We start from the raw sequence: 24,884 nt of genomic DNA on the forward strand, positions 1-24,884 counted from the left end.
TGATGATAGTTGCTATTTCCGGAACACCGATCATCCTATCCTCTCCGCCGCCATCCACCTCATCCCTTGCGCGACGACCGCCGCATGCCACGGCCTGCTTCCTATTCGCCCCTAGCCACGGCCGACAGAATGGATCTCCGGATCGCGACGGCTGCTAGGTTGCGCAGGAAGACCCTTCTGTCTGGGGGCGAGCTTGTATGATGGATGATGTACGAGTCCGAATCTCAATGAACTCGACGGTCGAGGCTTGTTTCTCTACCGAACTTGATGTTCTATGTATCATATGCACCTCCGGACGTTACCACCTTCCCACAGAGACTCGAGAAGGATCACTGATGCATTGGTAAGGGACGTCTGCAGGCATCGGGGTAGGCGCTAGAAGGAGCAGAGTGCTTACATAACTCTCTGCATGGCTCAGGAGACAGGTCAAAACAGCCCTCGTTTGGGTGCGGTGGAGGAAGAAGGTTGCATCCGGCAGCTTTGGGCGTGTGGTCATGGCAACAAGCTGGTGTTTATTTGGATCATCCATCCATCGTCCCCCCTCCAACAACAATAATAAGAACCCAGATTGGCTGCGTAACACTTCGTCTCAGCTGTGTCAGGATCGTCAGGAAAGCCGCACACGCATACATATCTGGGAGCATGTCGACGCCTGACGGATCAAGAGTTGTCATCGCGGAGAAGGAATCAAAACATCCCTAAACGGCAATAACTTTTCTTTTCGCTTTCTGCTGCTGTGCTTTTCAGCTTCTCCTTTCACGCCCTCCCGCGCATATCCCTCCCCTCCTCAGACTTGCAGCAATGGCCGGACAAGAGACAAGGGGCACCGGAGACGCAGAGCGAGAGAGAGAAAAAAAAATGAGATGTACCGAATCTACATTCGTTTCTTATTATAGCCGAGTGTGTTGGCCCATGGCACCGTCCAAAATTCAAATTCCATCAGCGTCATTATCCGCAACCCGCATGTGAGCAGGAAGGGAACGGGAGCGATATGTGTGTGCGTGCAGACACAGAGTTGTCACAGACATGAGGATGAGGAAAGGCAATGGAGAACGCGAGGTACATACGGTAGATAAGCCAATAAATGGGCCGGCTTCAACTCAAGGGACGCGTACGCTCGAAGATGTACGATGTGCAGTTATAGTAGGTAGCCAGCCTGGCTGCCGGCCGACTCTGTCTTCGCTGCCATCCATCCATTAATCCGCCTTCACGATCTTTCCGTTGAAGCTCGAACTCGTTCTCGTTCCTTCAATGGAAGCCTGAAGGGCGAAGGGCCCGAGAGAGCGTCTACGAAACGCTAGCAGTCGCTAGCAGATCGGGCTGGCTCTCGTTGTCCGTCGTTGTCGCTTGCCGCGATTCTTCCGAAAGTGTTGCCTGGACTCTGGACTTCCCGACGCTCCCGGATCGTTGAGGCCTCTGTGAACGACTAACCCTTTTGGGCGATTGTCCGAGTGGCTTTCTCGAGCCTAAAAAATGCTGTTCTTAATCTCGTCTTCACGGTCCATCACGCGAATCTTCGAACTTTTATTCGGTCGTCTCTGAGGGTCCGGTTCCTATCTCCACTGCTCAATACATTCCGATAACACCACCGAGTCGTCTTCAATCGCAGCCAGATCATATCTGTGTGATTAACACGGACACTGAACTGTCGAGTTGAGCTCTGTAGAGTACGGGCGATAAAACTCAAGAAGAAGTCGATAAGAGTATGAAATATATCTCCATCACTACACATTCCGCGCTTTTGGATGTACAGTGCACATCGATCGGATCACGATCGATCTGTTAATCACATTTTAGGGACACTTTGTATGGTGTCCAAAGCTTCGGTAATCGTGAGCTTCACGATTTGGCAGCGAGTTGTGCGGATTCGCAAAGAAGGCTGAGACCGTGACAAGAAAACAAGCCGTGGTTTGTACGATTATGCTTTCATCGGCTTTCGGTGCTAGTACATTAAAATAGGGGCATCTGACAACGAGTCCGAAGCCGGATTTCGGATCGAAAGAAACCGGTAAAATAAACAAAACCGTAAACAAACACGAACCCCCACCGACAACACGTATGTAGCAGTCGAACCGTCGGGCGCTATGCCAAGTGATTGCAAATCGGCCAAAACTCCCCGTTCTGGCGTTTTGCCATCACGCCCTTGTGGTGTTAGCCGATTAGTGGCATCGAAAAAAGCCCATGCCCACTCCCGTCGATGCCACGATGGCAGGGATGCGGAAAATAGGAGAGCATCTATACTCTACCCTGCGACCGGAATGGAAGTGGAATGGTCTCACAGCACAGGAACAGTGAACGCACCCTAGCGGAAAGTAGCACCGTGGGGCATTGGCAGCGGGAACGAAGGAAAGGAAAACTGCTGCTGCTGGGTGGTGTTGGTTGGGCTGGCTCGACTGGGCTGCTTGCTGCTTGCTGCCATCCATCATCTATTCTCGCGACCCACAACAACCAGGACCTCCATACAGAACGACCTCCTAGCCCATACCTCTCTTACTGGTGGTCGACTGTCTTGCTTGTTGCCGTAACAACAACCCTCGTTCTTGGTCCTCTTCCTCTCTTTCTTCTCCCACTCTCGCTCTCCCTTTTGGCTCACTACTTCCTATCTCGCTGTGGAAAAAAAAACATTCGGGTCACTTAATCGTTTGTTTGGCGTGTCCCCGTCTTGCCCGTGCTTCGTTCCTCTTCCCTCCCACTTAGGAGACTTATCTCCAAGCGCAAACAAATCTCAAATCTCAGCGGACTACACGCATCTCATTGTTTTGCGTCTCACTCGAGAGATCCCTCGCCTGTTCCTGCCCATCAACCCAACTCCCAGAACTGCTCCTCGCATCAAGGAGACTGTGCAACCTATTCTTCCCCCCCGAACCGTTCAGCACTACTGGTGCGCACCTGTATAGTACGGCCAACTACTTCACATTCCGCTTCTGCGGCGCGGGCTCTCCCTGAGTAAACTCCCGCGATGTCGTTCACCAATCGACAATCAATCTACTCGACGACGTCGGCAGCACCATATGGCGGCATGGCTGCGAACCAGACCTTGACGACATCTTCGCTTCTTTCAGCCCTTCACAATGCTTACCTCTCGTGTTCAGTCTATTCCCTGGATGCGGCAACATCCGTGGTCGTGAACTCCGGCTCGGGCAGGGCGGCCGTACACTCGACGGGAGTCTTCGATGAGGAGTTGGGGATGCGAGCTTGGGAACATGCACGGCGGAGAGCTGAGGACCAGACTATCGTGTTGACGTACGTGAAGATTGGCCCCCCAGATGACCGACCTGGAAGCTAGCCAGGTGCCGGAAATCTCATGATTGTTTGACCCCCCGCTGATGAGGAATTCTTTAGGTCTTTGCATGCGCTCTCGCCGTCTCTCCTTTTGCCGATGCTCTCTACGCTGCCCGCAGCACCCGATCTCCTCAATACCTGTTTGAGCTTGATCAGTGCATTCACAAATGCCCTGACCCCGGAATGCCCATACTCCGTTCCTTATCACCGCGGTCTCGCAGTCTCGGTGCAGATTTCGCTCTCGGGCGCGATCTCCGGCGCTCACATCTCACTCTCGGACGCGGGCCTTGACACTGAGAATGGTCTTCTCCACATCCCTTCGACGGCAGGTTACCGGGCGTTCGACGTATTCTACTACCTCCTTTCGGCTGTGTCCACGCCGGCCGAGAGGCAGGGTCTCGGATTGCAGTCAGCAGACCAGTACACTATGCTCGCACGGAGCAATACCTACACACTCCCTAGTTATCTTCCCACAGCCGATGATTCAGCTGCGGCGGAAGACTGGAGGGCCAATTTGAGAGCCATCGGAATCAAGGGCGGAATGCTGCGTGGCTTGTTGTCCGTTCTGGCCGGTATTCTCAAACTTGGCAACTCGGTTGGTCTGCTGGTCGACGAAGAGGTGGTGGAGGAGGTGTGTAGTGACGTCTCCGGCCTCCTCGGGCTCGATCCGGAAGTGTTGGCAAAGAGGATGGGCGACTCCGAACGCGAGCTTCTCATCAGCACCATATATGAGCTCGTAGTAGAGTGGGTGATCGCCAAGGCTAACGAAGCGATTTCTACCGATTTCGCCGCGAGAAAAGACGCGGATTCCAACGCCGACGGTAGCCAGGAGGGCGATACCGTGCAGATCACCGTTTTGGAGTTGCCCGCTGAGAAACTGGCCAAAGCCGTCTGTCTGAAGGGCGTCTTTGACGACGAGAGCGGTCTCAACATCGAGATGAAGGCTGACGGCGTCGATGTTCCCAACGTTGGCAGCACGATCCTTCGGGAAATGAAGGCGGCTTGGAGCGACGCCGAGACAACTTGTTTGGTTGGTATGAGCCGGGAACGCGAGTACGAAAACGACCGGAGAGATCAGATCATCGAGAAGGCCGGCCGAGAAGTAGAGGACGGCGGATTTCTCAAGGAGGTCTTGTTCCCTGCCGAATTCGGGCGATCGTCTGCAACCGTGCGTCTGGATGTCTCGCAGTTGCTGGCCGCCAGCAGAGCGTGGTACCATCTCAATATTTCCCCAACAGCCGGTGTCCCTCTTACAGATGACCTGCATACGCAGAGTCAGCCTTGGTCTGCCGCTGCTGTGAGTCGACAGTTGAGAGGCTGGAGACTGCCTGAATGGGCCAACCGCCGCAGCAAACGGCTGGATTTCACTGCGGATTTCGACTTTGACGAGTTTGCCGTGCGTTATGCCATCCTGGGCTGCTCCGGTGGACGAGACGGTGTTGAGAGCTGGGTGCTCGAACGAGGTTGGAGCAATGGGGAAGTCGTGGTTGGCAACGAGCGTGTGTGGATGCGCGAGCCTTGCTGGTGGGAGGCGGAGAACATGCTGGATATCAAACAGCCTGGTGTGATGCCTGGGATGATGGGTATGGGCGCTGTGCCTATGGCCATGGACACCGGATACACCACAAACACCAACGGAAGCGGCTACTTTGCGCCTATGGGTGCCCAGGCGTACGACCAGGCGGCGTCTAGAGAGAATCTGCTTCGCCAGAGCACCATGAGCGGCTTCCCGGCTGGTACTTCGCCGTCACCTCAACCGGGCCAGGAGCAGAATAGGGGACTTGGCGCAAAGTACGAAACCAACAATTATACTGCTCCTGGGGACATCGAGTTGGGCGACAAGACCAAGATCGAGGAACATACGGTCACGACATCGCGTAAGTTGTGGGTCGGCTTCGTATGGGCCATGACGTTCTGGATTCCTAGCTTCCTGCTGAGATATGTCGGTCGGATGAAGCGTCCCGACGTGCGAATGGCGTGGCGAGAAAAGCTTGTTCTCGTCTGGCTGATCTTCTTCATGAACGCTTTCATCATCTTCTGGATCGTCGTATTTGCGCGACTTATTTGCCCCAACATCGATAAAGCCTGGTCTCGCGATAATGTCGCCCGTCATCAAGGTGAAAACGATTTCTGGGTGAGCATCCGCGGCAATGTGTACGATATTACGGACTTTTGGTCTCTCCAGCACAGCGATATCACTGGACAGGATACAACGAAGGATGTCATGATCGAGTTTGCGGGATTGGATCTTACTCCGTACTTCCCGGCTCCGTTCTATCTTGGATGTCCGGAACTCGTTACCAACAAGCGCTTCACATTGCAGTACAACGACACTACGGCACAGTCGTCTTCCCAGGCTGTCCACAGCTCCGGAGAAGTAAGCCCGTACATTAAGAGTGCGTTGGCCTCGGAAGACTGGTATTCACAGAAATTCCTTCCCAGGATTAAAGAATACTGGACCGGAGATCTCGTATGGGATAAAGATGATGTCAAGTCGCAAGGTGTCGCCGATAACAAACCGTGGGGAATTATCAACGGTGAGATCTTTGATCTGACCGACTACTTCTACACGGCCGATAGGTTCGGAGATCTCGCCGAATACCGCTTCTTAGACAGCAAGCTGGAGGAAATCTTCCAGCAGAACCCTGGTTCCGACCTCACGGACTTATACAACAAGCAACTCAATGCCACCACCAAGAGGACGAACATGCGATGCATGAAGAACATGTTCTACGTTGGAATCGTCGACTTCCGGTATGGCGCCAAGTGTCAAGCCAGTGGTTACGTCCTCCTCGGTTTTGCCGTTTTGATGTGTAGTGTCATCGTAGTCAAGTTTTTGGCCGCACTTCAGCTCGGAACTAAGCGTCGCCCTGCGCAGCAGGACAAGTTCGTCATCTGCCAGGTTCCTGCGTACACTGAGGGAGAGGACCAGCTGCGCAAGGCACTGGATTCCTTGACTGCTCTGAACTACGACAACAAACGGAAACTCCTGTTCGTCATTTGCGACGGTATTGTCGTCGGAGGTGGAAACGACAGGCCCACACCCAACATCGTGCTCGAGATTCTCGGTGTCGACCCAAAGATTGATCCTCCGGCGCTTCCTTTCAAGAGTGTCGGTGAGGGTAATGCTCAACTCAACTACGGAAAGGTCTACTCGGGATTGTACGAATTCGAGGGTTGCGTTGTCCCGTACATCGTTGTCGTCAAGTGTGGCAAGCCATCCGAGACTTCGAAGCCCGGTAACAGAGGAAAGCGTGACTCCCAGGTCCTCGTGTTGGACTTCTTGAACAAAGTCCACCACCGCACTCCCATGTCTCCCCTCCAGCTGGAAATGTTCCACCAGATCAACAACATCATCGGTGTCGACCCGGAGCTGTACGAATACATTCTCATGGTTGACGCTGATACCAGTGTCAAGGAGGACGCCCTCAACCGTCTCGTCGCTGCATGCGCTCACGACGCGAAGATCGCCGGTATCTGTGGTGAAACCAGTTTGGAGAACGAGGAACGCTCTTGGTGGACTATGATTCAGGTCTACGAGTACTACATCTCGCATCATCTGTCCAAAGCTTTCGAGTCTCTCTTTGGTTCCGTCACTTGTTTGCCCGGTTGGTATGTAGTCAGTTCGGATGCCCCTTCGTCGACGTTATGCTAATATGATTTTTAGTTTCTCCATGTACCGTCTGCGAACTGCGGATAAGGGTCGTCCTTTGATCATTGCCTCCAAGGTCATCGAGGAGTACTCCGACGGAGTCGTCGATACCCTGCACAAGAAGAACCTTCTGTCACTCGGTGAGGATCGTTACCTGACGACTCTCATGACCAAGCACTTCCCGTACATGAGCTTCAAGTTCATTCCCGATGCCTATGCCATGACTGCCGCACCAGAGAGTTGGAGCGTTCTGTTGTCCCAGAGACGTCGCTGGATTAACTCGACCGTTCACAACTTGGCTGAGCTGATGTTCCTCGAGGAGATGTGCGGTTTCTGTCTCTTCTCGATGAGATTCGTCGTGTTCCTCGATCTCTTCGGTACCATCATTCTTCCGGCCACCTGTGTGTACATTGGTTACCTCATCTATGTCATCATCAGCAAAACCGGGCCCTTCCCGTACCTGTCGTTGGCTATGCTTGGAGGTGTGTACGGTCTACAGGCGATTATCTTCATCATCAAACGCCAATGGCAGCACGTCGGATGGATGATCATCTACCTCCTCGCATTCCCGATTTACGCTTTCGTCCTTCCGGTCTACTCCTTCTGGGCTCAGGACGATTTCTCGTGGGGAAGCACGCGTATTGTCGTTGGAGAATCGGGCAATAAAAAGGTTGTCGCAACGACCGAAGAGTCTTTCGATCCTCGGAGCATTCCTCTCCAGAGCTGGGATGAGTACGCGGCTACGAACAAGCTCCCCGGCCGTCGCGGTGCACCAACCGAGAAGTACGGAGACGCTGGTGGGTACGATTACGAGATGGACGACATGCACTCCGTGTATTCTTCGGCCAAGCCGGCATCCACGATCCTCACTGGCCTTCCTAACATGAGCGGCCAGCCATACATCGCCCCGCGCTCTCCGGCACCCTTCGCGACCAACCGCCATTCCACCTACTCCGCGTACACCGGCATGACCGGCCAGGGCGGCCTCGGAGGCGACCACGGACACCCGCAGCAGCAGCGCCTGATGTCGATGGGTGGGATGAGCACTGGCGACTACTGGCAAGACGGTAATCAACAGCAGCACCGCCCCAGCCCGCTCGCGCTATCCACCGGAATGCCTAGCACCGACAACCTGCTGAACGTGCAGACGCCGCCTCCTCGCGCGCATTCCACCACACCACTGGGCTTCTCGTCGCAGAGCCGTCCCGTCAGCCAGATGGACTTCATGCGCGTTGGTGGTGGTCCCGATGACGAGAGCATCGTCGACGCTATCCGCTATGTCCTCCGTGATGTCGATTTGGACACTATCACCAAGAAGCAAGGTATGTTTTGATTCACACCCTTCACTGTTTGATATTCGATAGATACTAATGTTATTATTCGTGTAAAGTGAGAGCCCTCGTCGAACAGAGACTGCAGACGGAATGCCAGGGCGAGCGTCGCTCGTTCCTAGACCGCATGATCGATGCCGAGCTGGCCAACATGCCGATGTAATTCGCACGATCAACGGATGTGCTTGGGGATGGGGGGTTTTACTTTCGGTTGGGGTAAGGGGGAGGGGTTTAATGTTACTTGTATTCTTAATCAGGATGGGAGATGAAGACGAAAACGTCGAACGCGGTGGGGGTGCATGCCATATGGAAAGGGAGGTGGGGCTTTAAACGGAGTTTTTTTTTCATTTCTTTCTTTCCCTATCAAGTTTGAGCTTTTGATTGATGTCTGAAGGGTTAAATGAGCATTGTATTTTGTCTGTATGTCTGCCTGTCTGTCTGTATGCCTCTATCGTCGTTTATCGCTGAGTTAAGTTGAGTTGTGAGTTTTGGATTGGATTGGACGAGCTTGCGGAGAGGGGAGGGGAGGGGATCTGGGGGATCTGTAGACTACTTTTGTAACTTGTTATGGACGGAGGTAGGTATTTGAGTATCTTGAATCTTGAATCATTTTCTCTCACTTGCTTGCCGTGTCATCCGTCGATGTTGTACCACCCTTGATTATTGAATTAACTTGAAGATCTCTCTTATTATTGCGAGGTGGTGGTGGGACGTGGGGCGTGTGTATGTCTCGCGGCACTGCGGCAGTCGGTCGGAATTCGGGAGTGGAGTGGTGTTACATATGTCCATTCATGGAGGATGGAGGTGTAGATCTTATCTTGCCGCTGGTACTCGAGAGACTCGCGCCAGCTGAGCGCCGGAGGAGCGCCACAGCCGTACACATCAGTTACTCATTAATCTGGTCGTCTGGGTCATCTGGGTCCGCGAGTCGCGACGACGCCCATCAGTTACCTTCTATTTTAAATCTTCACATAGAAACCCTGGAAGATTGTGATAGCTATTACTCTATTATAATAGAGTGCCGAATCTCCTATATATCCTCTTCGATTCATTCGCCTCTTTCAGTTGTTTTTATTGTCGCGACGGAAAGTATTGGCTGAGGTATGGGTTCAAGTTGTAAATTGTGGCTGGTGAATTAGCGTTTGTTGGACCATGGAATCATGGATGAGCTTCTACATCCTAGGTTGTAGACTTGCAGTTACTGGGTCCCAGGATATCGGCCGAACCCCTTCCCTTCACCGGGCAGTATGATGTATGCATACCCTTCACCCAGGCGGTCCACTTTCCTTTCCCTTCCTATCCTTTCCTTTATGTACTCTGTGTATGATAGGTAGTACGTCAATTCACTCTCTACCACGCGTCCTGACTCCTGCCAATCAATCACTCAATCACTCAATCAAAATCAATAATGGCAGCCCGTCCCTCCCCCCCCCCCCTTCCATTCCAGTACCGGATATCGGCACCCATCCGCGCAACTCTTCTCTTCCATTCCTCCCTGCTTGCTCCCTGCCTTCCTGTCGTCTATTCATTTCGCATGCAGCAAGCAGCAAGCAAGCAGCAAGCATGGCATGCAGGCCAAGATCTTGCAACTGTGGATGCAAGCTAGGCTAATGTATGTAGAGTACGCAAATGTATGCTGCAATGTAAGGCGGCCGGTACGTGCCGGTAATCATGTCTCTACTCTACATTTCTTTGTGGGAGGGAGGTTTCTGGAGTTGGGGGGTAGGGGGAAGGGGGGAGGTTTTCTGGACGATTACTGGAAGCCTGAAGGAAGGGGGAGGGGAGAGAAGGTTGGTACCGTACGGTATGTATCTACATATGTGGGCCATGGACTGCACCGTGCACCGGACGGATCACCAAGCGATCGTCACGACTGGTCAGTGGTTAGTGGTCAGTGGTCGCTGCCGGGCGAACCGTAGAACCGTAGAGTGCAGTGCTTGCCGGTAACGTTGGTACTCTAGAGTGATATCGTACCGGGCCACGGAGTGAGGGACTACCACCCCAATGTGGTCTCGCTGGCTGGGGCTGGCTGGGGCCGTACTGGCGGGACTACCCGCTCAGGTTTTGGCTTGCAGCAGCAGGAGTAGAAGCAGCAGGAGTAGATATGTGAAGGTTAGAGATTCACAAGCTCGTGCTCAGACTGAGCTGGGTAGCTGGGCATCGCGAGGCACCGAGGGGCCCGAGAGAGAGATAGAGATAGAGATAGAGATAGAGAGGGAGAGATCATAGAGAGAGGAGCGAGATGCAATTGGTATGTCATACCCGGTTCCCGCGGGAGAGCTGGTCCGTCCGTCCAGAAAACTGGGCCATCTTTGGTGTGTGGTGGGGTTGGCCTAGAAGGAGGAGGAAGACGAGGAAACTTTGGGCGCGCGCCCATCGTGCCGACTTAACCGAGAAGCTCTCTCGCGCGCTAAATCTATGATTTCCCTTTTGTGGGTCCGGACGGGCAACTCCATCACTAGTTCTGACGTGACAAAGTTCTCCTCTCTCCTTGAAGGAAGGAAGGAAAGAAGGTTATAATGATGCGGTCCTCCCTCCCCCTCCCCTTGAATGGCGGACCTAGAGATGTCTGCAATACAATAACGTTAACGCCTTTATGATCCTAAAAGTTTTCTGCTTTTCCTACTTGACATCTGTGATTTGATTTGGATTTGGAGATTGAGATTGAGATTGAGGTTGAGATGAGCGCCCCCAGGGACCTAGAAAATCTGGAGCAGGTATGCTCGCTGGATATACACCGAGTGCAGTCGAGTCGACTGCGGAATGAGGGTCTGCCCGAGGAGGACGAGCTCCGAGTCGGCATCGAGAGCAAGATTGAGGTCGACGAGGCCGCGCGAAAGCAACGGGTCATATCATTCTCGCCGGGAGATCCGGAGAATCCGCACAATTGGTCTTCGGTTCGTTTTTTTCTTCTCTTTCTGTCCCTCTCTTCGTTGCGTACGTTCTTGACTGACTGACTGACTGGTGGTATAGGGGAAGAAATGGTTCATCACAGCTTCGGGAATCCTCGCCGTGACGAATAGCACCTTTGCGTCGTCGCTGCCGTCGGGGGCCCTGCCGTTTATCCAGAAGGATCTGGATGTTGAGCGCGTGGAAGTCGCGGTGCTGACCATCTCCGTCTTCCTGCTGGGTTATTTCTTTGGACCGATATTGTTTGCGCCGTATTCAGAGTGGGCCGGGAGGAGGACCGTCACGCTGGTCGCCTTTGGCTGGTTCGTCATTGGCAGCATTTGCTGCGCCGTTGCCCCGAATATCGAGGCACTGCTGGTGTTTAGGTTTCTCACTGGGATGGGCGCCAGCGCGCCGATGTCGGTGACAGGTGGCGTGCTGGCAGATATCTGGCACGAGCCGGAGCAGAGAGGGAGAAGTACGTCCCTTCCTTCCATTTAACCTGATGTGCGAATCAGTGACTGACGGTGATCCAGCTATGGCCGTATTCTCGGCGGTTACGATGATAGGCCCCACCCTATCCCCCGTCATCGGCGGCTTCGTCTCCAACTCCCGACTGGGCTGGCGCATGGTCTTCTGGATAGAAGTGATCGTCTCGGCTCTCTCGTTCATCCCCTTAACCTTCTGTCCCGAGACATTCGCACCGATCCTGCTCCTGCGGAAAGCCCGCCGTCTCCGCTCGCAAGGCGCAACCGGCCTCATCGCGCCCCTCGAGCTCGAAGACCGCTCCTTCAAATCCTCGCTCAAAACCACGCTCTCGCGGCCGTTCCGCATGTTCTTCTTCGAGGCGGTGGTCCTGCTAGTCTCGATCTTCCTCAGCTTCGTCTACGGTGTATTCTACCTATTCTTTCAATCCTACCCACTGATCTACGAGGGGATCTACCACTTCGGCCCTGGGATCTCGGGGCTCCCGTTCATCCCCGTCGGCGTGGGCGGGGGGCTCGCCTACTTCGCGGTACTGATCTGGGACGCGCACCTGCGCAAGCTGACGGCGCGGGGGGAGACGTTCTCGGCGGAGTACCGCCGGCTGCCGCTCGCGTGCATCGCGGGACCGATCTACGTAATCTCGATGTTCTGGCAGGCGTGGACAGTGCGCGCCGACATCCACTACCTCGTGCCGATTGCTGCGGGCGTCCCGTTCGGCTTCGCCTTCGCTCTATTGTTCATCGCCCTGCTCAACTACATCACCGACTTCTACGAGATATATGCGGCTAGTGCACTCGCTGCTGCTAGCATGTGTCGATCACTATTTGGTGCCGCGTTTCCCCTGTTCGCGAAACATATGTATAAGGGAATGGGAATCAATTGGGCCTCTAGCTTTTTGGGAATGGTCGCCGCACTCCTGACAATTTGTCCGTTTCTGTTTATCAAATATGGTATGTACTCCCCCCCCTACGAACTTGTTACCCCGAATCGGATCGGATGGCTAACGGAATTGGAATTGTAGGTGATGCGGTGCGCCGACGATCGCGGTTCCACAGGTTTCTGCAGGAGCGGAAGGAGATGTTTGAGCTCCGGGAAAAAGAGGAGGGGGAGGAGGCGAGTACCGCTACTTCTAGGACTGAGCATGAGGGTGCCGAGGAGATAAAGGATGATATCGAGAAGGAGGGGAAGTAAGAGGGGAGACGAAGTGGGTATGAGGGTTTTTCATTGAGGTGGAGTGGAGTGGGTTTTGGCATTGCATTGGGAAAATGGATTATGGTATTAGAATAGTAGCTCGGGGAGAGTAATGGTCATGTAGTCGTGTATAAAAGCATTGGGGGAGTGGATATAAACGGAATAATGAATTTGGATCTTATACATATGGAACTCGCGAGTCTTGAGGGTATGCATAGAGGGCGTCGGATGTATGTAGGTTCGGTGAGACCCACGAATCGAAGCTACATATGGTTTCACGATACCCACAAGGGATATTCCTAACCAGCCGGCTAAATGACAAACCCGCAAGCCGGGCCTGGTGAAAGGATCTATGTAGGAGATCATTCGTCCGGTTTCGCCTATGCTAGGAAGGAAGCCTGCCGAACCTTACATACCTCATACATGAGAAGAAGGGCTTCGGAAGCTTATTTGTAAGTATAGATCCCGCTGAACTGCCGGCCGGCAATATAACCTACCTCATACGTAACTCTATTCCACCCAGCAGCATGCGTGAATTCCGCTGCTTCAGCCCAGTCTAGTCCAACCGTCAACGAGCAGACCTGGCGCTTGTCCACAACTAGGGACTCGGGAGCGAGCGAGCTGCGAACCATCGATACATATATCAGCATCCGCTCGTGCGGGCCGCACCGTGTAGCCCGTGTGCAGCCCCCAAGACCCCAACATCAGCCTGAATGGTGCCGACCGATGCTCGGCCGGCACTCGCTCATTTTGTCCAGCGCTCCGGCCGACCGGACCCCGTAATCGGCTTTTGCAATAGCATTGCGACTATCCGCGAGCGGATATCGGCCCGGTGCCGGTGCCGGTGCATTAACGGTCTGCAGTTATACATATGACCGGCACGCATGCCGCCCACGACCATGTATCTGAGTACCTACCCGGAAGCTTGTCATCGAATGCCATACATATCGGCTATTCTGCTGGGAGTGGGGGGGGGGGAGGGGGGGTGGTGGGGTTCCGTCCGGTCTGTCATATGCACTCGTATGTAGTGGGGGGAGGGCGCCACAAAGCTTCTAGTTAGTGTAAAGTCTAAACACACTGCTTCACTATTTATCTACGGTAGGGGACCTTCTAGGTAGTTTCCCCGCATTTCCCTGACCCCACAAGATCGGCACGGAATGCGGCCCTGGAAGTCCTAGAGGTTTACCCAGTATGCATAACGGTTTTATCCGCCAAAACTGACTGCGTGTGTAGTCCTCCCTCCCGTTTTGGAGATCCAATACCCACCCCGACCGTGTCCGGCGACGAAGGAGATGGCTGGGTTTAGCCTGAAGAGATGATCTTCGGCGGGAGGTGGGGGGAAGGGCGCGGGGAGGGATGAGATGGGGGAAGATGCGAGGGCAATATATATAGCTATAGAACGGATCTTTGCTGCGGACGTTGATTCTTGAGGAGGAAGGAAGAAACAGGTGTGGAATCGAAGCATAGCAACATATCAGCCAGCCAGTCATTCGAACATTCGAACAATCATGTCGATTCTCAAGCTCGACGGTATCAAGATCGTGGACGACAATGGGAAGGAGGTGCTTCTTCGCGGCGCCGGTCTGGGTGGATGGATGAACAGTTTGTCCCCAACTCCCCCTCCCCCGCGCCCCCCCCTCCGTGGCATGAACTGAACTGACTCCCTCCCTCCAGTGGAGAACTTCATCACCGGCTACCCCGGGCGTGAATACCAGATCCGCGAAGCACTGGCAGAGGTGATCGGCGCCGAGAAGTCGCAATACTTCTTCGACCGGTTCCTGCACTACTACTTCACGGAGGCGGATGCGAAGTTCTACCACCAGCTGGGACTGAACTGCATCCGTGTGCCGTTTAACTACAGGCATTTCGAGGATGACATGAACCCAATGGTGATGAAGCCGGAGGGCTTCAAGTGGCTGGATCGCATTGTCAATCTGTGTGCTGAGCAGGGGATCTATACCATCCTGGATCTGCACACTGTGCCTGGAAGTTTGTGGCTGCCTTCCCCTGTGCTTGATGGTGGTGGTGAGTGCTGATTGAGGCATAGGTCAGAACGGTGATTGGCACTCCGACAGCGCCACACACGTCGCCGACTTCTGGCGGCACAAGCACTTCCAGGACCGAGCCGTGTGGCTGTGGGAGGAGCTTGCGACACACTACAAAGGCAACCCGTGGATCGCGGGGTACAATCCTCTCAACGAGCCGTGCGACCCGTTCAAGACGCGACTTCCCGCGTGGTACGACCGGGTGTACGCCGCGATCCGCGCCATCGACGCCGACCACCTAATCTTCCTCGACGGCAATACCTTCGCCTCCGATTTTAGCTGCTTCAACATCGAGACGTGCAAGAAGTGGATAGGTGTGGTGTACGCCTGCCATGATTATAGCAGATATGGGTTCCCGCTGTCGAAGGAGACGTATGTGGGCGACGATGAGCAGAAGCTGAGGGTCAAGAAGTCGTACCTCAAGAAGGTCGAGTGGATGAAGGAGAACAACCTCCCCATCTGGAATGGAGAGTTTGGGCCGGTGTATGCCCGCAGACAATATGACGGCGATGCCACCGACGAGATCAATACCTCGCGTATCCAGCTGCTGAAGGACCAACTCGACGTCTACGATGAGGACAACATCAGCTGGAGTATCTGGCTGTACAAGGACATCGGATACCAAGGTTTGTTTCCGCTCCCCCCACGGGGCATGTACATCCCCGCTGACCTCTCCATCCAGGCATGGTGTACGTCAACCCAGAGACCAAGTACATGAAGATGTTCGAAAAGTTCCTTGCCAAAAAGTTCCGGACCGCGATCGACGCCTGGGGAGCCGACGAGTCGCACGTGAAGCACGCCTGGGGCCCGATGGAGAAATTCATTGCCGACAACGTCGAGCCTAAGTACCGCGGGCTGTACCCGTACCCCGTGTGGACATTCGAGAACCGCATCGGAAGGCTCTCCAGGAATATCCTCCTCGCCGAGTACATGGTCAAGGAGTGGGCGGATCACTTCGAGGGTATGGAGGAAAAGGAGCTGGATGAGATCGCACAGAGCTTCAGCTTTGAGAATTGTATTCTGCGCAAGGAGCTCAATAAGGTGCTCGTTGATCATAGGGGGATGCAGAAGGCGTAGAGCTGGGATGGGGAATGGATCGGTTGGACTGTGGGTTTTCGTACGGCTATTCTTTGTATGTAAGCTCTTGTAGGAATTGAGATGTCTTTGGAGTTGCACCTTCGCTTGCTGGAAAACAGCGCTTTCTCCACACAGCCACTTCACACGCGATCACCCGTCATTTGTCTTGTCACTCTGTTGTGGCGGTTGAGACTCAACGAGTTCCACTGATGTGGGCAGACAAATCACAGAGACTGGCGTGGAAGATGCAGCAAGTGAGGTGTCCGAGTGGGAGCTCAGGGAGCGGGAAGAAAGGGAAGCAGAGCTGAGGCGAGAAGAGAGTGCTGAGGTTGAGGAGCCGATGTCACTCTCGCTGTTCCTTCCCACACATTCCTTCATAGAATCTCCTGGTGAAGAGGAAGGAGACAAGGCGGAGTAGGGAGAGGGGCGAAAGTTGTCTTTTACTGGTTTCATCCTTGGTGAGCTCTGTTGTTATTGCTGGGACAGGCTGGAGCGGAGGGTAGGGAAAGACACACCGGGCCGCTCGATGAAAGTCAAAGTGAACAGCGGTGTGAAACCGGATCGTGTATGTACTGATCAATCAAAACAAAAGGAGGCTCTACAAGTAGCATGTCAGTTTCAATGGCGGGTGGACTCAAAAGAGAGTAGCGGGGGGACAAGAGCGGTAGCTACCCCTACCTGTTTCCATCCTTCTTGGGCTTCCCGGACGTCAAACATCCAGCCCTGCCTTCGACCACGTCCCCGGAAAATCTCTCCCTCTCTTTCCTCCTTTCTCTCTCCTCTATCCCACCTCCCCATCGCATCTCCCCATCACACACCTCAATTCCACACCTCAATCCCGCCATCAAGAATTCTCTTCAAGATGACCGGATCTAAACCCCGCAATGACCGTTACAAATCTGGCCAGGAACAGGAACGGGAGTACATCGATACTTACCGACCCCTCGAGAACCCCGACGACAAAAAGTTCAGGGGCAAGAGAAAGCATAGCCCTAAGAGAGAGTACAAGGACAGGGACGACGGCAGATATAAGGATGTCTACCCAGCTGTTGCATCCGACCAGGAGCACAAGTATGTTTACCTCTCCTTCTCCTCCTCCTCCCCTTCTGAATACTGACAATCTAGGCACGACAATACTTCTGAACAGGTCTTGACTAGCCATGAGTCTGAAGCTGGCAAGACTTCTGAAGCGGCAGAGACCGTCAATCCTGCTGGCACCAAGATAACCAAGTCTGGTTTCAAGTTCCGTTCGGTCGCCGCCGAATGGAAACGAGAGGAGGAGAACTTGAAGACTGATACCACGCTGGTCACCAAGGACAAGGAGGAGAACCTGAAGACCGATGCTTCGCTGGTCACCAAGGACAAGGACCAGATCCATACCTCGCTGGTCGCCAAGGATAAGGAGGAGAAGTTGAAGACCGATGCCTCGCTGGTCGCCAAGGACAAGGAAGAGAAGTTGAAGACCGATACCCCGTTGGCCACAAAGGACAAGAACCTGAAGATCTATACCTCGCTGGTCTCCAAGGACAAGGAGGAGAAGTTGAAGACCGATGCCTCGCTGGTCACCAAGGACAAGAACCAGATCCATACCTCGCTGGTCGCCAAGGACAAGGAAGAGAACTCGAAGACCGATACCTCGCTAGTAACCAAGGACAAGCTCGAGAAGGCTCCCCACCGCAAGTCCTCCTACAGCTATGCCGATGAATGGGAGGAAGAAGAAGCTCTCAAGAAGAACAACGCCACCCAAGAACAAATCCTTGCCCTACGTGAAAAGCACAAGCTCAAGCGTGAGGCTCTGTTGAAGCAGAGGATGGCCGACCGCAAGAAGGTCGCTCAGTCGAAGGAGATTAAGACGCTGGAAGCCGCATATCCTTTGCTTAATCACCACCTCCCAGCTTCTCAGACTTCCTACATCGGCAAGCATCATCTCCATGAGCAGCAGCCCGACCTTCAGGGTGAGAACTATCATCCCGCCGTTTGGCAGCAGCCCGGCCTTCAGGAGCAGCCCGAGGTTCAGAAGCAGCCCAACCTGCAGAAGCAGGACCAGCGGCAGAAGCAGGACCGGCATCAGAAGCAGCCTGACTTTCAGAAGAAGGACTATCGTCAGAAGCATGACCCACACCTGAAGCAGGACCGTCGTTACCGCCTACGCGCCGAATCTCCTCGCCCTAATCGTCGCCATTCGTGGCATGAGCACCCTCGGTCTCCGGGGCCTGCCCCCCGGCACTCACGGCATGAGCGTTCTCGGTCTCCTAGGCTGACCCCCCACCACTCGCCACATGAGCGTTTTAGGTCTCCTGGCGCTGTCCACCGTCACTCGCGGCATGAGCGTTCTCGGTCTCCGGCTCCCCGCTCTCAGCCTTCTTCTCGTCGCCCGTACTCCAAGAAGGAGATCGATAGGTCCGCGAAGAAGTTTGCTCAGCCCATCGCGGAGTCTCCTGGCCCTGTCCCGCGCTACTCGCGGCATGAGCGTTCTCGGTCTCCGGCTCCCCGCTCTCAGCCTTCTTCCCGTCACCGGTACTCGAAGAAGGAGATCGATAGGTCCGCGAAGAAGTTTGTTCAGCCCATCGGGGATGACGAACGCTTCGACGCAGGAAAGGGCAAGACTAACCCGCCCGAGAAGAGTGGCCGTCGTCGCCTCTGCGGTACCAAGTTTCAGGAGCCCGTTGAGCGTAACAGGCGCTAGGTGAGTGTCAGTCCTATGTATGTATCGGGGAGAAATCAAACTAATGGTTGAACAGACGCACGACTTTCGAATAGTGGTTCCGGTAGGTGTGCATAGGTGTGGACGTGGGTAATCTTTTTTCATGGTTTTTTTTCTCGAGGTTTACCTATAGCTACAATGTACTTACTACGATTTCACCACAAATTCACCGACAACGTTCTTCATGCTTGATGTCGCGGCAATAAGCGCGATTTGTGATCTACGCGTGGTAACTAAGCGAGACTTGGCGTGAAAACGCACTCTTCGCGACATCAGAAATCCCAGCTGGACTGTGAGAAAAATGGGATTCGGTTTGCTCCATTCCCCCTGTGTGGTCGGTCGGCTGGTAGATCCGGGTGATGGATCAATACGAGTTGATGACCTTTGCGAATACTTGTGATGGATTCGCTGGAGGGATCGGAAATGCTGACGTCCGAAATAGTTAGTACCACCTATCTACCTATACATAAGATGTATAACTGCTGCGTTGCCGATCTTCTCGGCCGTGATCTATTTCTGTAGATGGAGGAATGACTTTCTGTCGCCGTGATTCCGTGAGGCTTCAGTGATGGAGAAGAGCTTGCTGACCTGCCCTGCGGACTGCTTATGCGCAATTCACCCCTGAACCTCGCACTACCTACCTCCGCAAATCGGCAATTCAATGCGGGGTGAAATCTCGGCCGCATCCTAAACCCGGAGTTGCTAGACACATTTGTATATCCCCAAAAAGTCGGCTTCCGCCAACTCAGCTTCCGGAAAACAATGTCCCCTTTCTTCTACTTCCTCATCCCACACCCCCGGCATACGTAGAAGGTAGCAGCTCATCGCATCTCGAAATTCGCTCGTTGTGACGATCACGACAACTCCGGACTGAACGAACCCAAAACCCCCACTACACCAAAGAACACCCCACCGACCTCAATCGCAATGGCAACAACGGGAGGTGCATTCCTAGCTGGCGGTATCGCCGCCTGCGGTGCCGTCACGGTAACCCACGGCTTCGAGACGGTCAAGACACGGTATCCTCCCCCCCATCCCCGCGTCCGCCCTCCGAAGGCCCCCGCTGACTCCCACCGCAGCCTGCAACTCCAGGGCGAGCTCTCCTCAAAGCAAGCGACGAAGCGCGTCTACACGGGCATCTTCCAGGGCGTAACCGTGATCCTCAAGAACGAGGGACTCCGCGGGTTGCTGGCCGGCCTGGGCACTGCGTACTGCTACCAGATCATGCTCAACGGGTGCCGCCTCGGCTTCTACGAGCCAGTCCGCACCTCGGTGACCTCGCTCTTCCACGACAACCCGCTGGAGCAAAACTTCGCCATCAACATCTTTGCCGGCGCGTCCTCGGGCGTGCTCGGTGCCGCGGTCGGCTCCCCATTCTTCCTCATCAAGACGCGGCTGCAGAGCTACTCGCCGTTCCTTCCCGTCGGCACACAGCACAAGTACAAGGGGGCGATCGACGGGTTCGGGCGGATCTACGCAGCCGAGGGCATCAAGGGGTGGTACCGGGGGGCGGGCGCGGCAATGATCCGGACGGGCTTTGGGTCGAGCGTGCAGCTGCCCACGTACTTCTTTGCCAAGCGCCGGCTGCAGAAGCATTTGGGAATGAGCGAGGGCGTCGGCCTGCACCTAGCGTCGTCCGCCGCCAGCGGCTTCGTCGTCTGCTGCGTCATGCACCCCCCGGATACTGTCATGAGCAGGATGTACAACCAGACCGGTGACAAGTATAAGAGCGCTGTCGACTGCCTCATGAAAACTGTCAGGACCGAGGGCCTGCTGGCTATCTACAAGGGCTTCACCGCGCACTTGGCACGCATCTTGCCGCACACCGTGCGTGTTCCCCGTTCTACCTACCGAGGGAATCAGGCTGACCAGACGATAGATCTTGACCTTGACACTGGCGGAGCAGACGACAAAGTACGTGCGGCAGCTCGAGGAGCGGATCTTCCTAGACTAGACAGCTACCTATCTAGCATGATGCCGTGGGAAAAAAAAGGGAATAGACATTTCATAGGGTGTTGAGACATGTTAAAAAAGACTAGATGTTTCATTTCGGGGCTGCGCTTTGTATGCTATGGACGGGTTGGGGTTTCGGGTTTCTGTTTTTTCCTCTTCTTTTTTTTTTCTTTTCCCTGGGACCGCGCAGCGCAAATACATGTGGACGGACATGCACTGATCAGCTCGGCGATGGTGTTCTCGGGATGCCGGGGAGGCAATGTGAGTGAGAACGGGAGTGGGAGTGGAGTGGGAGGAGGGAATGGGCGTGGCAAGCCGAGGCTTTTGATATGATAGGTAGGGTGAACGCGGTGGGCAGAGGCGGGCAGCGGCGGGCACACCATAGAGTACCGGTACGGTAGGAGGCAGCGGGTATAGAAGAATAATCATATTTTACACTGCGAAAGCCTAGAGCACTCTATAGTGCACGCGATCCCCAACTTACTTACTTGGGAATGCATCTACCAGTTGTGCCTGACGATTGATTGCTCGACCTGTGATCACTGATCAGTGATCACCGATCAACCCACCGCCTGGCACGACCGCCCTCTCCTCCCTGTCCTGTTTTCCGTTCGATCCGCCGCTGCCGCAGCCGCTAGTCAAGCAACACCGCGGGCACTAACAGAGCAGGAAAAAAGCTTATTTTCGCCGTGGGTAGCACTCGCCGCGCCGAACGGGGGGTTCAAACAAAGCCTTCAGGCTTGGGATCATACACAAGGTCTTTGGGATCAAGATCAGGAGGGGTCTGGGTGTGGTATATAAACCATTGGCATCGAGAAGCAAGGTCTGGGCAGTGGGGGTGTTGGACATCCTGGAATGGGTCGAGAGAACGCCGAACGCCACAGGAGAGAGGCGCAGTGGCTTGCTTCGGCAGCCGTCGAGTGCCCAGACCCCCAGTGTGGACAGTCGATCCGTCCTCGACTGGATTTTCAGCCCGAGCCGGGCTCACGGAATCGACACGGGAAGAGGGCGGCAACCGAGAAACGCAGAAGCCGATTCTTCACGATCTGCAGGTAGCCAGCAACTGAATTTCGTCGGCCGGCCTATATAGGATAGGGTGAAACCGGTGCGGGGGAGGGACAGATGGAACCAGACGGGTAGGCCGGCGGGAGTACCGGAGAGTAGGTGAGTACATGCGGCAGTCACGTGGATCCGTTGGGGGCGGCAGGTATCGCTATCTAGGCTCTAGCGATAGCGATAGCACTAGCTTTCCGAGATGGGGCAAATCGACGAAGTCCTGCGGTCTGCGGAAGTGGATGCCAGATGTTGCAACTTGAGCTGGGAGCGATCGGGGGAAGTGCAGATGTCTGTTTGTCCCAGAGCCGAGGGAATGTGTGCAGTGTGTATGTGCCGCAGAGTGGAAGTTTCGATACAGTGGGAGAAGCACGCAGCGAAGCTGGCAGAGATCTGTGGAAGCAGAGTGATGCGGCCGCTAGACGGAACATTTATCCGACGCCCAGTTGACGATGACGTCGTCACGCTTGGGAGAGGGGGCATCGTCGGTTACCCTGCTTTGTGACGGCTACCGTTCCGCGTTCCTGTGGCAACTCAACTTGTGCAGCACGGCCACACTTGAGATCGCTGCGGCCAAAAGCAATTCGCAGCCAATTCTGATGGGCGGCGGCAGTCACTACGGGTCGTTCCTTTTGATGGGCATACGACGGCTGGCCGGGGACGGTAGATACACGGAGAGACCGTTCTTATTCGTGCTCCATGCTGCGAGCATGCGGCGTGCCATGCCATACCCATTCGGTCAACCCCGCCTTGTGTCATCACATCATTCCGCATGAACTACCGCTTTCCAAATGCTTGGTCGTTCTCAGACTTGTGCCCGGGAAATGGCCATCATCGAAAAACCGCACTGCCCGTGGCATACTTAACTTCTGGACTGCGTCAAAATCCGGAACAGCATCATCATAACAATCATCATCATCGGAAATCCCTCCCTCTGTTGCTCGCGTTGTCGACCTCGCTCGCCCGCCTATCCCCCGTCAATCAACCCAAACCCCCACCACCACCGCCACAACCACTCCACCACTTCACCTCCCAAGACACCCCCCCAACCGGTGCCTCGAACCCTTTAACAGATCCTTTCCCTTTGAAAGCTCAAACCCCCTCCCCCCGCGCCCCTTCCAATTCCCCCACCCACCTCTACACCCCACTAACCAACTCAACCCACCTCTCTCTCCGTGTCGCTGCCACCTCTACCTACCCACCACCGCCACTCTGTCCCAAACCCTACTCCTACTCCTGCTGTTGTTCCTGTAAATCCCCGACTTCCCCCTCCCACCCTTTGTCCGTCATCACCTCCTTCGCTGCAGCCGGTCGAGATCATCCTCCCACTCACAATAAACTTCCCAATCCAACAGATCCTCCTTCGGTTAGGTACCGGTTATTCGCACACGAGCCAACTCTCTCATACCGAAACACTGTTGCAACGAAGTCTCCGAACGTTGAACCTTAGCTCAACGCACGCACCACTCGCTGCTACGTCCCCGCGTAACGACCGACACGACCCCAAACGAATTCACCACGAAACCCCAACAACACCTCTAAGTAAACAGCAGCAATGGCGGAGTTTGTTCGTGCCCAGATCTTCGGTACTACCTTTGAGATCACCAGCCGGTATGGTCGCTCGTTCTTCGTTAGTGTTGATCGCATTCTCACATTGTCATCCGCAGCTACACTGATCTTCAGCCTGTCGGAATGGGTGCCTTCGGTCTCGTCTGGTAGGTTTTTCGATCCGCTCCGATCGTCGTTGTCCCGCACATCTAACAGTTCTCAATGCGGCAGCTCCGCTAAGGACCAGCTTACCGGTCAGTCCGTGGCGGTCAAGAAGATCATGAAGCCTTTCAGCACTCCGGTACTGTCCAAGCGAACGTATCGTGAATTGAAGCTGCTCAAGCATTTGCGCCACGAGAATGTATGCTTTCATCGTCTCACTACTCCTCACCTGGAAGGATCGCTGAACCCCGCCGCAGATCATTAGCTTGAGTGATATCTTCATCTCGCCGTTGGAGGACATGTAAGGGCTCCCGCCTCCCTTTACCTATCCCCTTGGAGTACTGACCATCGTCGTGTTGCGTTAGTTACTTCGTCACCGAGCTTCTCGGCACCGATCTGCATCGCCTGCTCACTTCTCGACCCCTCGAAAAGCAGTTCATCCAATACTTCCTGTACCAGATTCTGGTGAGTAGAACTCGCGGTCCCGATAGCGGGGTCGTCCCCCACTGACATTCCGTAGCGCGGATTGAAATACGTCCACTCGGCGGGTGTCGTTCACCGTGATCTCAAACCTAGTAACATTCTGGTCAACGAGAACTGCGACCTCAAGATTTGCGATTTCGGACTGGCCAGAATTCAAGACCCCCAGATGACTGGATACGTTTCTACGAGATATTACCGCGCCCCTGAGATTATGCTCACCTGGCAGAAGTACGACGTGGAGGTTGATATCTGGAGCGCGGGATGCATCTTTGCCGAGATGCTCGAGGGCAAGCCGTTGTTCCCTGGCAAGGACCATGTGAACCAGTTCTCCATCATCACGGAGCTCCTGGGAACTCCCCCCAATGACGTCATCCAGACAATCTGCAGCGAGAACGTAAGTCCCCTGCGCACTTTTCGATTAGACTTCGTGCTGATTTCGTCCAGACTCTACGGTTCGTGCAGTCTCTACCCAAGAGGCAGAGACAGCCTCTCGCCGGAAGGTTCAGGAATGCTGATCCCCTTGGTGAGATATACACCACCGCCTACGACCACGTGCATAGCTAACGATTACAGCCATTGATCTACTCGAGAGGATGTTGGTCTTTGACCCCAAGAAGCGTATCTCGGCGGAGATCGGTCTCGAACACGAGTACTTGGCGCCGTACCACGACCCCACGGACGAGCCGGCGGCTGAGGAAAAGTTCGATTGGTCGTTTAACGACGCTGACCTGCCAGTCGATACCTGGAAGATCATGATGTACGTCTAGCCGTCCGAACTACTGTCCCGGAGCAATTCTGACAGACTCCATAGGTACTCAGAGATTCTTGACTACCATAATGTCGACAACCAGCAGGTATAGGGTCGTTTTTGCACTGTTATACTCGCTTTTTGTTTCAGTGTATGTACCTTTTACAATCAGGCATTAAGTTGCTTGCTATACCTTGGCTTGGGTCTGTTATGAGTTCTGTTTTTTTTTTTTTTTTGAGATTTCATTCGTCGATGTGCTGCGCGTAATAGGACAGACACG

The 24,884-nt window shown here is 54.4% G+C and overlaps 8 protein-coding genes across 8 annotated transcripts; 7 read left to right on the plus strand and 1 right to left on the minus strand.

The window, feature by feature from the left end:
• Window positions 1-2,799: 2,799 nt before the first annotated feature.
• BZA05DRAFT_55707 (chitin synthase-domain-containing protein) lies at window positions 2,800-8,630 on the plus strand. Its single transcript, XM_051488417.1, has 4 exons — window positions 2,800-3,243; window positions 3,343-6,894; window positions 6,950-8,256; window positions 8,325-8,630. The coding sequence occupies exons 1-4, from the start codon at window positions 2,960-2,962 to the stop codon at window positions 8,426-8,428; spliced, it is 5,247 nt and encodes a 1,748-aa protein (XP_051339183.1). The 5' UTR covers window positions 2,800-2,959; the 3' UTR covers window positions 8,429-8,630.
• A 2,087-nt stretch (window positions 8,631-10,717) lies between these two features.
• On the plus strand, window positions 10,718-13,006 carry BZA05DRAFT_353961 (major facilitator superfamily domain-containing protein). Its single transcript, XM_051481355.1, has 4 exons — window positions 10,718-11,162; window positions 11,239-11,632; window positions 11,691-12,590; window positions 12,662-13,006. Exons 1-4 carry the CDS (start codon window positions 10,947-10,949, stop codon window positions 12,829-12,831), a joined length of 1,680 nt encoding a protein of 559 aa, XP_051339184.1. The 5' UTR covers window positions 10,718-10,946; the 3' UTR covers window positions 12,832-13,006.
• A 1,165-nt stretch (window positions 13,007-14,171) lies between these two features.
• Window positions 14,172-16,052, plus strand: BZA05DRAFT_399362 (glycoside hydrolase superfamily). Its single transcript, XM_051483798.1, has 4 exons — window positions 14,172-14,433; window positions 14,506-14,820; window positions 14,879-15,502; window positions 15,559-16,052. The coding sequence occupies exons 1-4, from the start codon at window positions 14,340-14,342 to the stop codon at window positions 15,951-15,953; spliced, it is 1,428 nt and encodes a 475-aa protein (XP_051339185.1). The 5' UTR covers window positions 14,172-14,339; the 3' UTR covers window positions 15,954-16,052.
• A 305-nt stretch (window positions 16,053-16,357) lies between these two features.
• Window positions 16,358-17,597, minus strand: BZA05DRAFT_55760 (uncharacterized protein). The gene is made up of 3 exons (XM_051488418.1): window positions 16,891-17,597; window positions 16,632-16,825; window positions 16,358-16,551 (listed from the first exon to the last, which is right to left on the minus strand). Exons 1-2 carry the CDS (start codon window positions 17,539-17,541, stop codon window positions 16,811-16,813), a joined length of 666 nt encoding a protein of 221 aa, XP_051339186.1. The 5' UTR covers window positions 17,542-17,597; the 3' UTR covers window positions 16,358-16,551; window positions 16,632-16,810.
• A 347-nt stretch (window positions 17,598-17,944) lies between these two features.
• Window positions 17,945-18,769, plus strand: BZA05DRAFT_399365 (uncharacterized protein). The gene is made up of 2 exons (XM_051483799.1): window positions 17,945-18,635; window positions 18,701-18,769. The coding sequence occupies exons 1-2, from the start codon at window positions 18,233-18,235 to the stop codon at window positions 18,733-18,735; spliced, it is 438 nt and encodes a 145-aa protein (XP_051339187.1). The 5' UTR covers window positions 17,945-18,232; the 3' UTR covers window positions 18,736-18,769.
• Window positions 18,770-19,464: 695 nt separating this feature from the next.
• BZA05DRAFT_55776 (mitochondrial carrier domain-containing protein) lies at window positions 19,465-20,647 on the plus strand. Its single transcript, XM_051488419.1, has 2 exons — window positions 19,465-20,484; window positions 20,537-20,647. Exons 1-2 carry the CDS (start codon window positions 19,585-19,587, stop codon window positions 20,609-20,611), a joined length of 975 nt encoding a protein of 324 aa, XP_051339188.1. The 5' UTR covers window positions 19,465-19,584; the 3' UTR covers window positions 20,612-20,647.
• A 1,542-nt stretch (window positions 20,648-22,189) lies between these two features.
• On the plus strand, window positions 22,190-23,297 carry BZA05DRAFT_55846 (uncharacterized protein). Its single transcript, XM_051488420.1, has one exon. The coding sequence runs from the start codon at window positions 22,436-22,438 to the stop codon at window positions 23,111-23,113; it is 678 nt and encodes a 225-aa protein (XP_051339189.1). The 5' UTR covers window positions 22,190-22,435; the 3' UTR covers window positions 23,114-23,297.
• BZA05DRAFT_338130 (kinase-like domain-containing protein) lies at window positions 23,219-24,716 on the plus strand (the record flags this gene model as incomplete). The annotated part of the gene is made up of 9 exons (XM_051480877.1): window positions 23,219-23,274; window positions 23,331-23,378; window positions 23,443-23,572; window positions 23,631-23,674; window positions 23,739-23,838; window positions 23,894-24,250; window positions 24,301-24,379; window positions 24,430-24,613; window positions 24,668-24,716. The coding sequence occupies 9 exons, from the start codon at window positions 23,219-23,221 to the stop codon at window positions 24,714-24,716; spliced, it is 1,047 nt and encodes a 348-aa protein (XP_051339190.1).
• Between the last annotated feature and the right edge of the window lie 168 nt (window positions 24,717-24,884).

This window comes from Tricharina praecox (assembly GCF_024521635.1).
Source record: "Tricharina praecox strain CBS 144465 chromosome Unknown BZA05scaffold_13, whole genome shotgun sequence".
NCBI classification, from domain to species: Eukaryota; Fungi; Ascomycota; class Pezizomycetes; order Pezizales; family Pyronemataceae; genus Tricharina; species Tricharina praecox.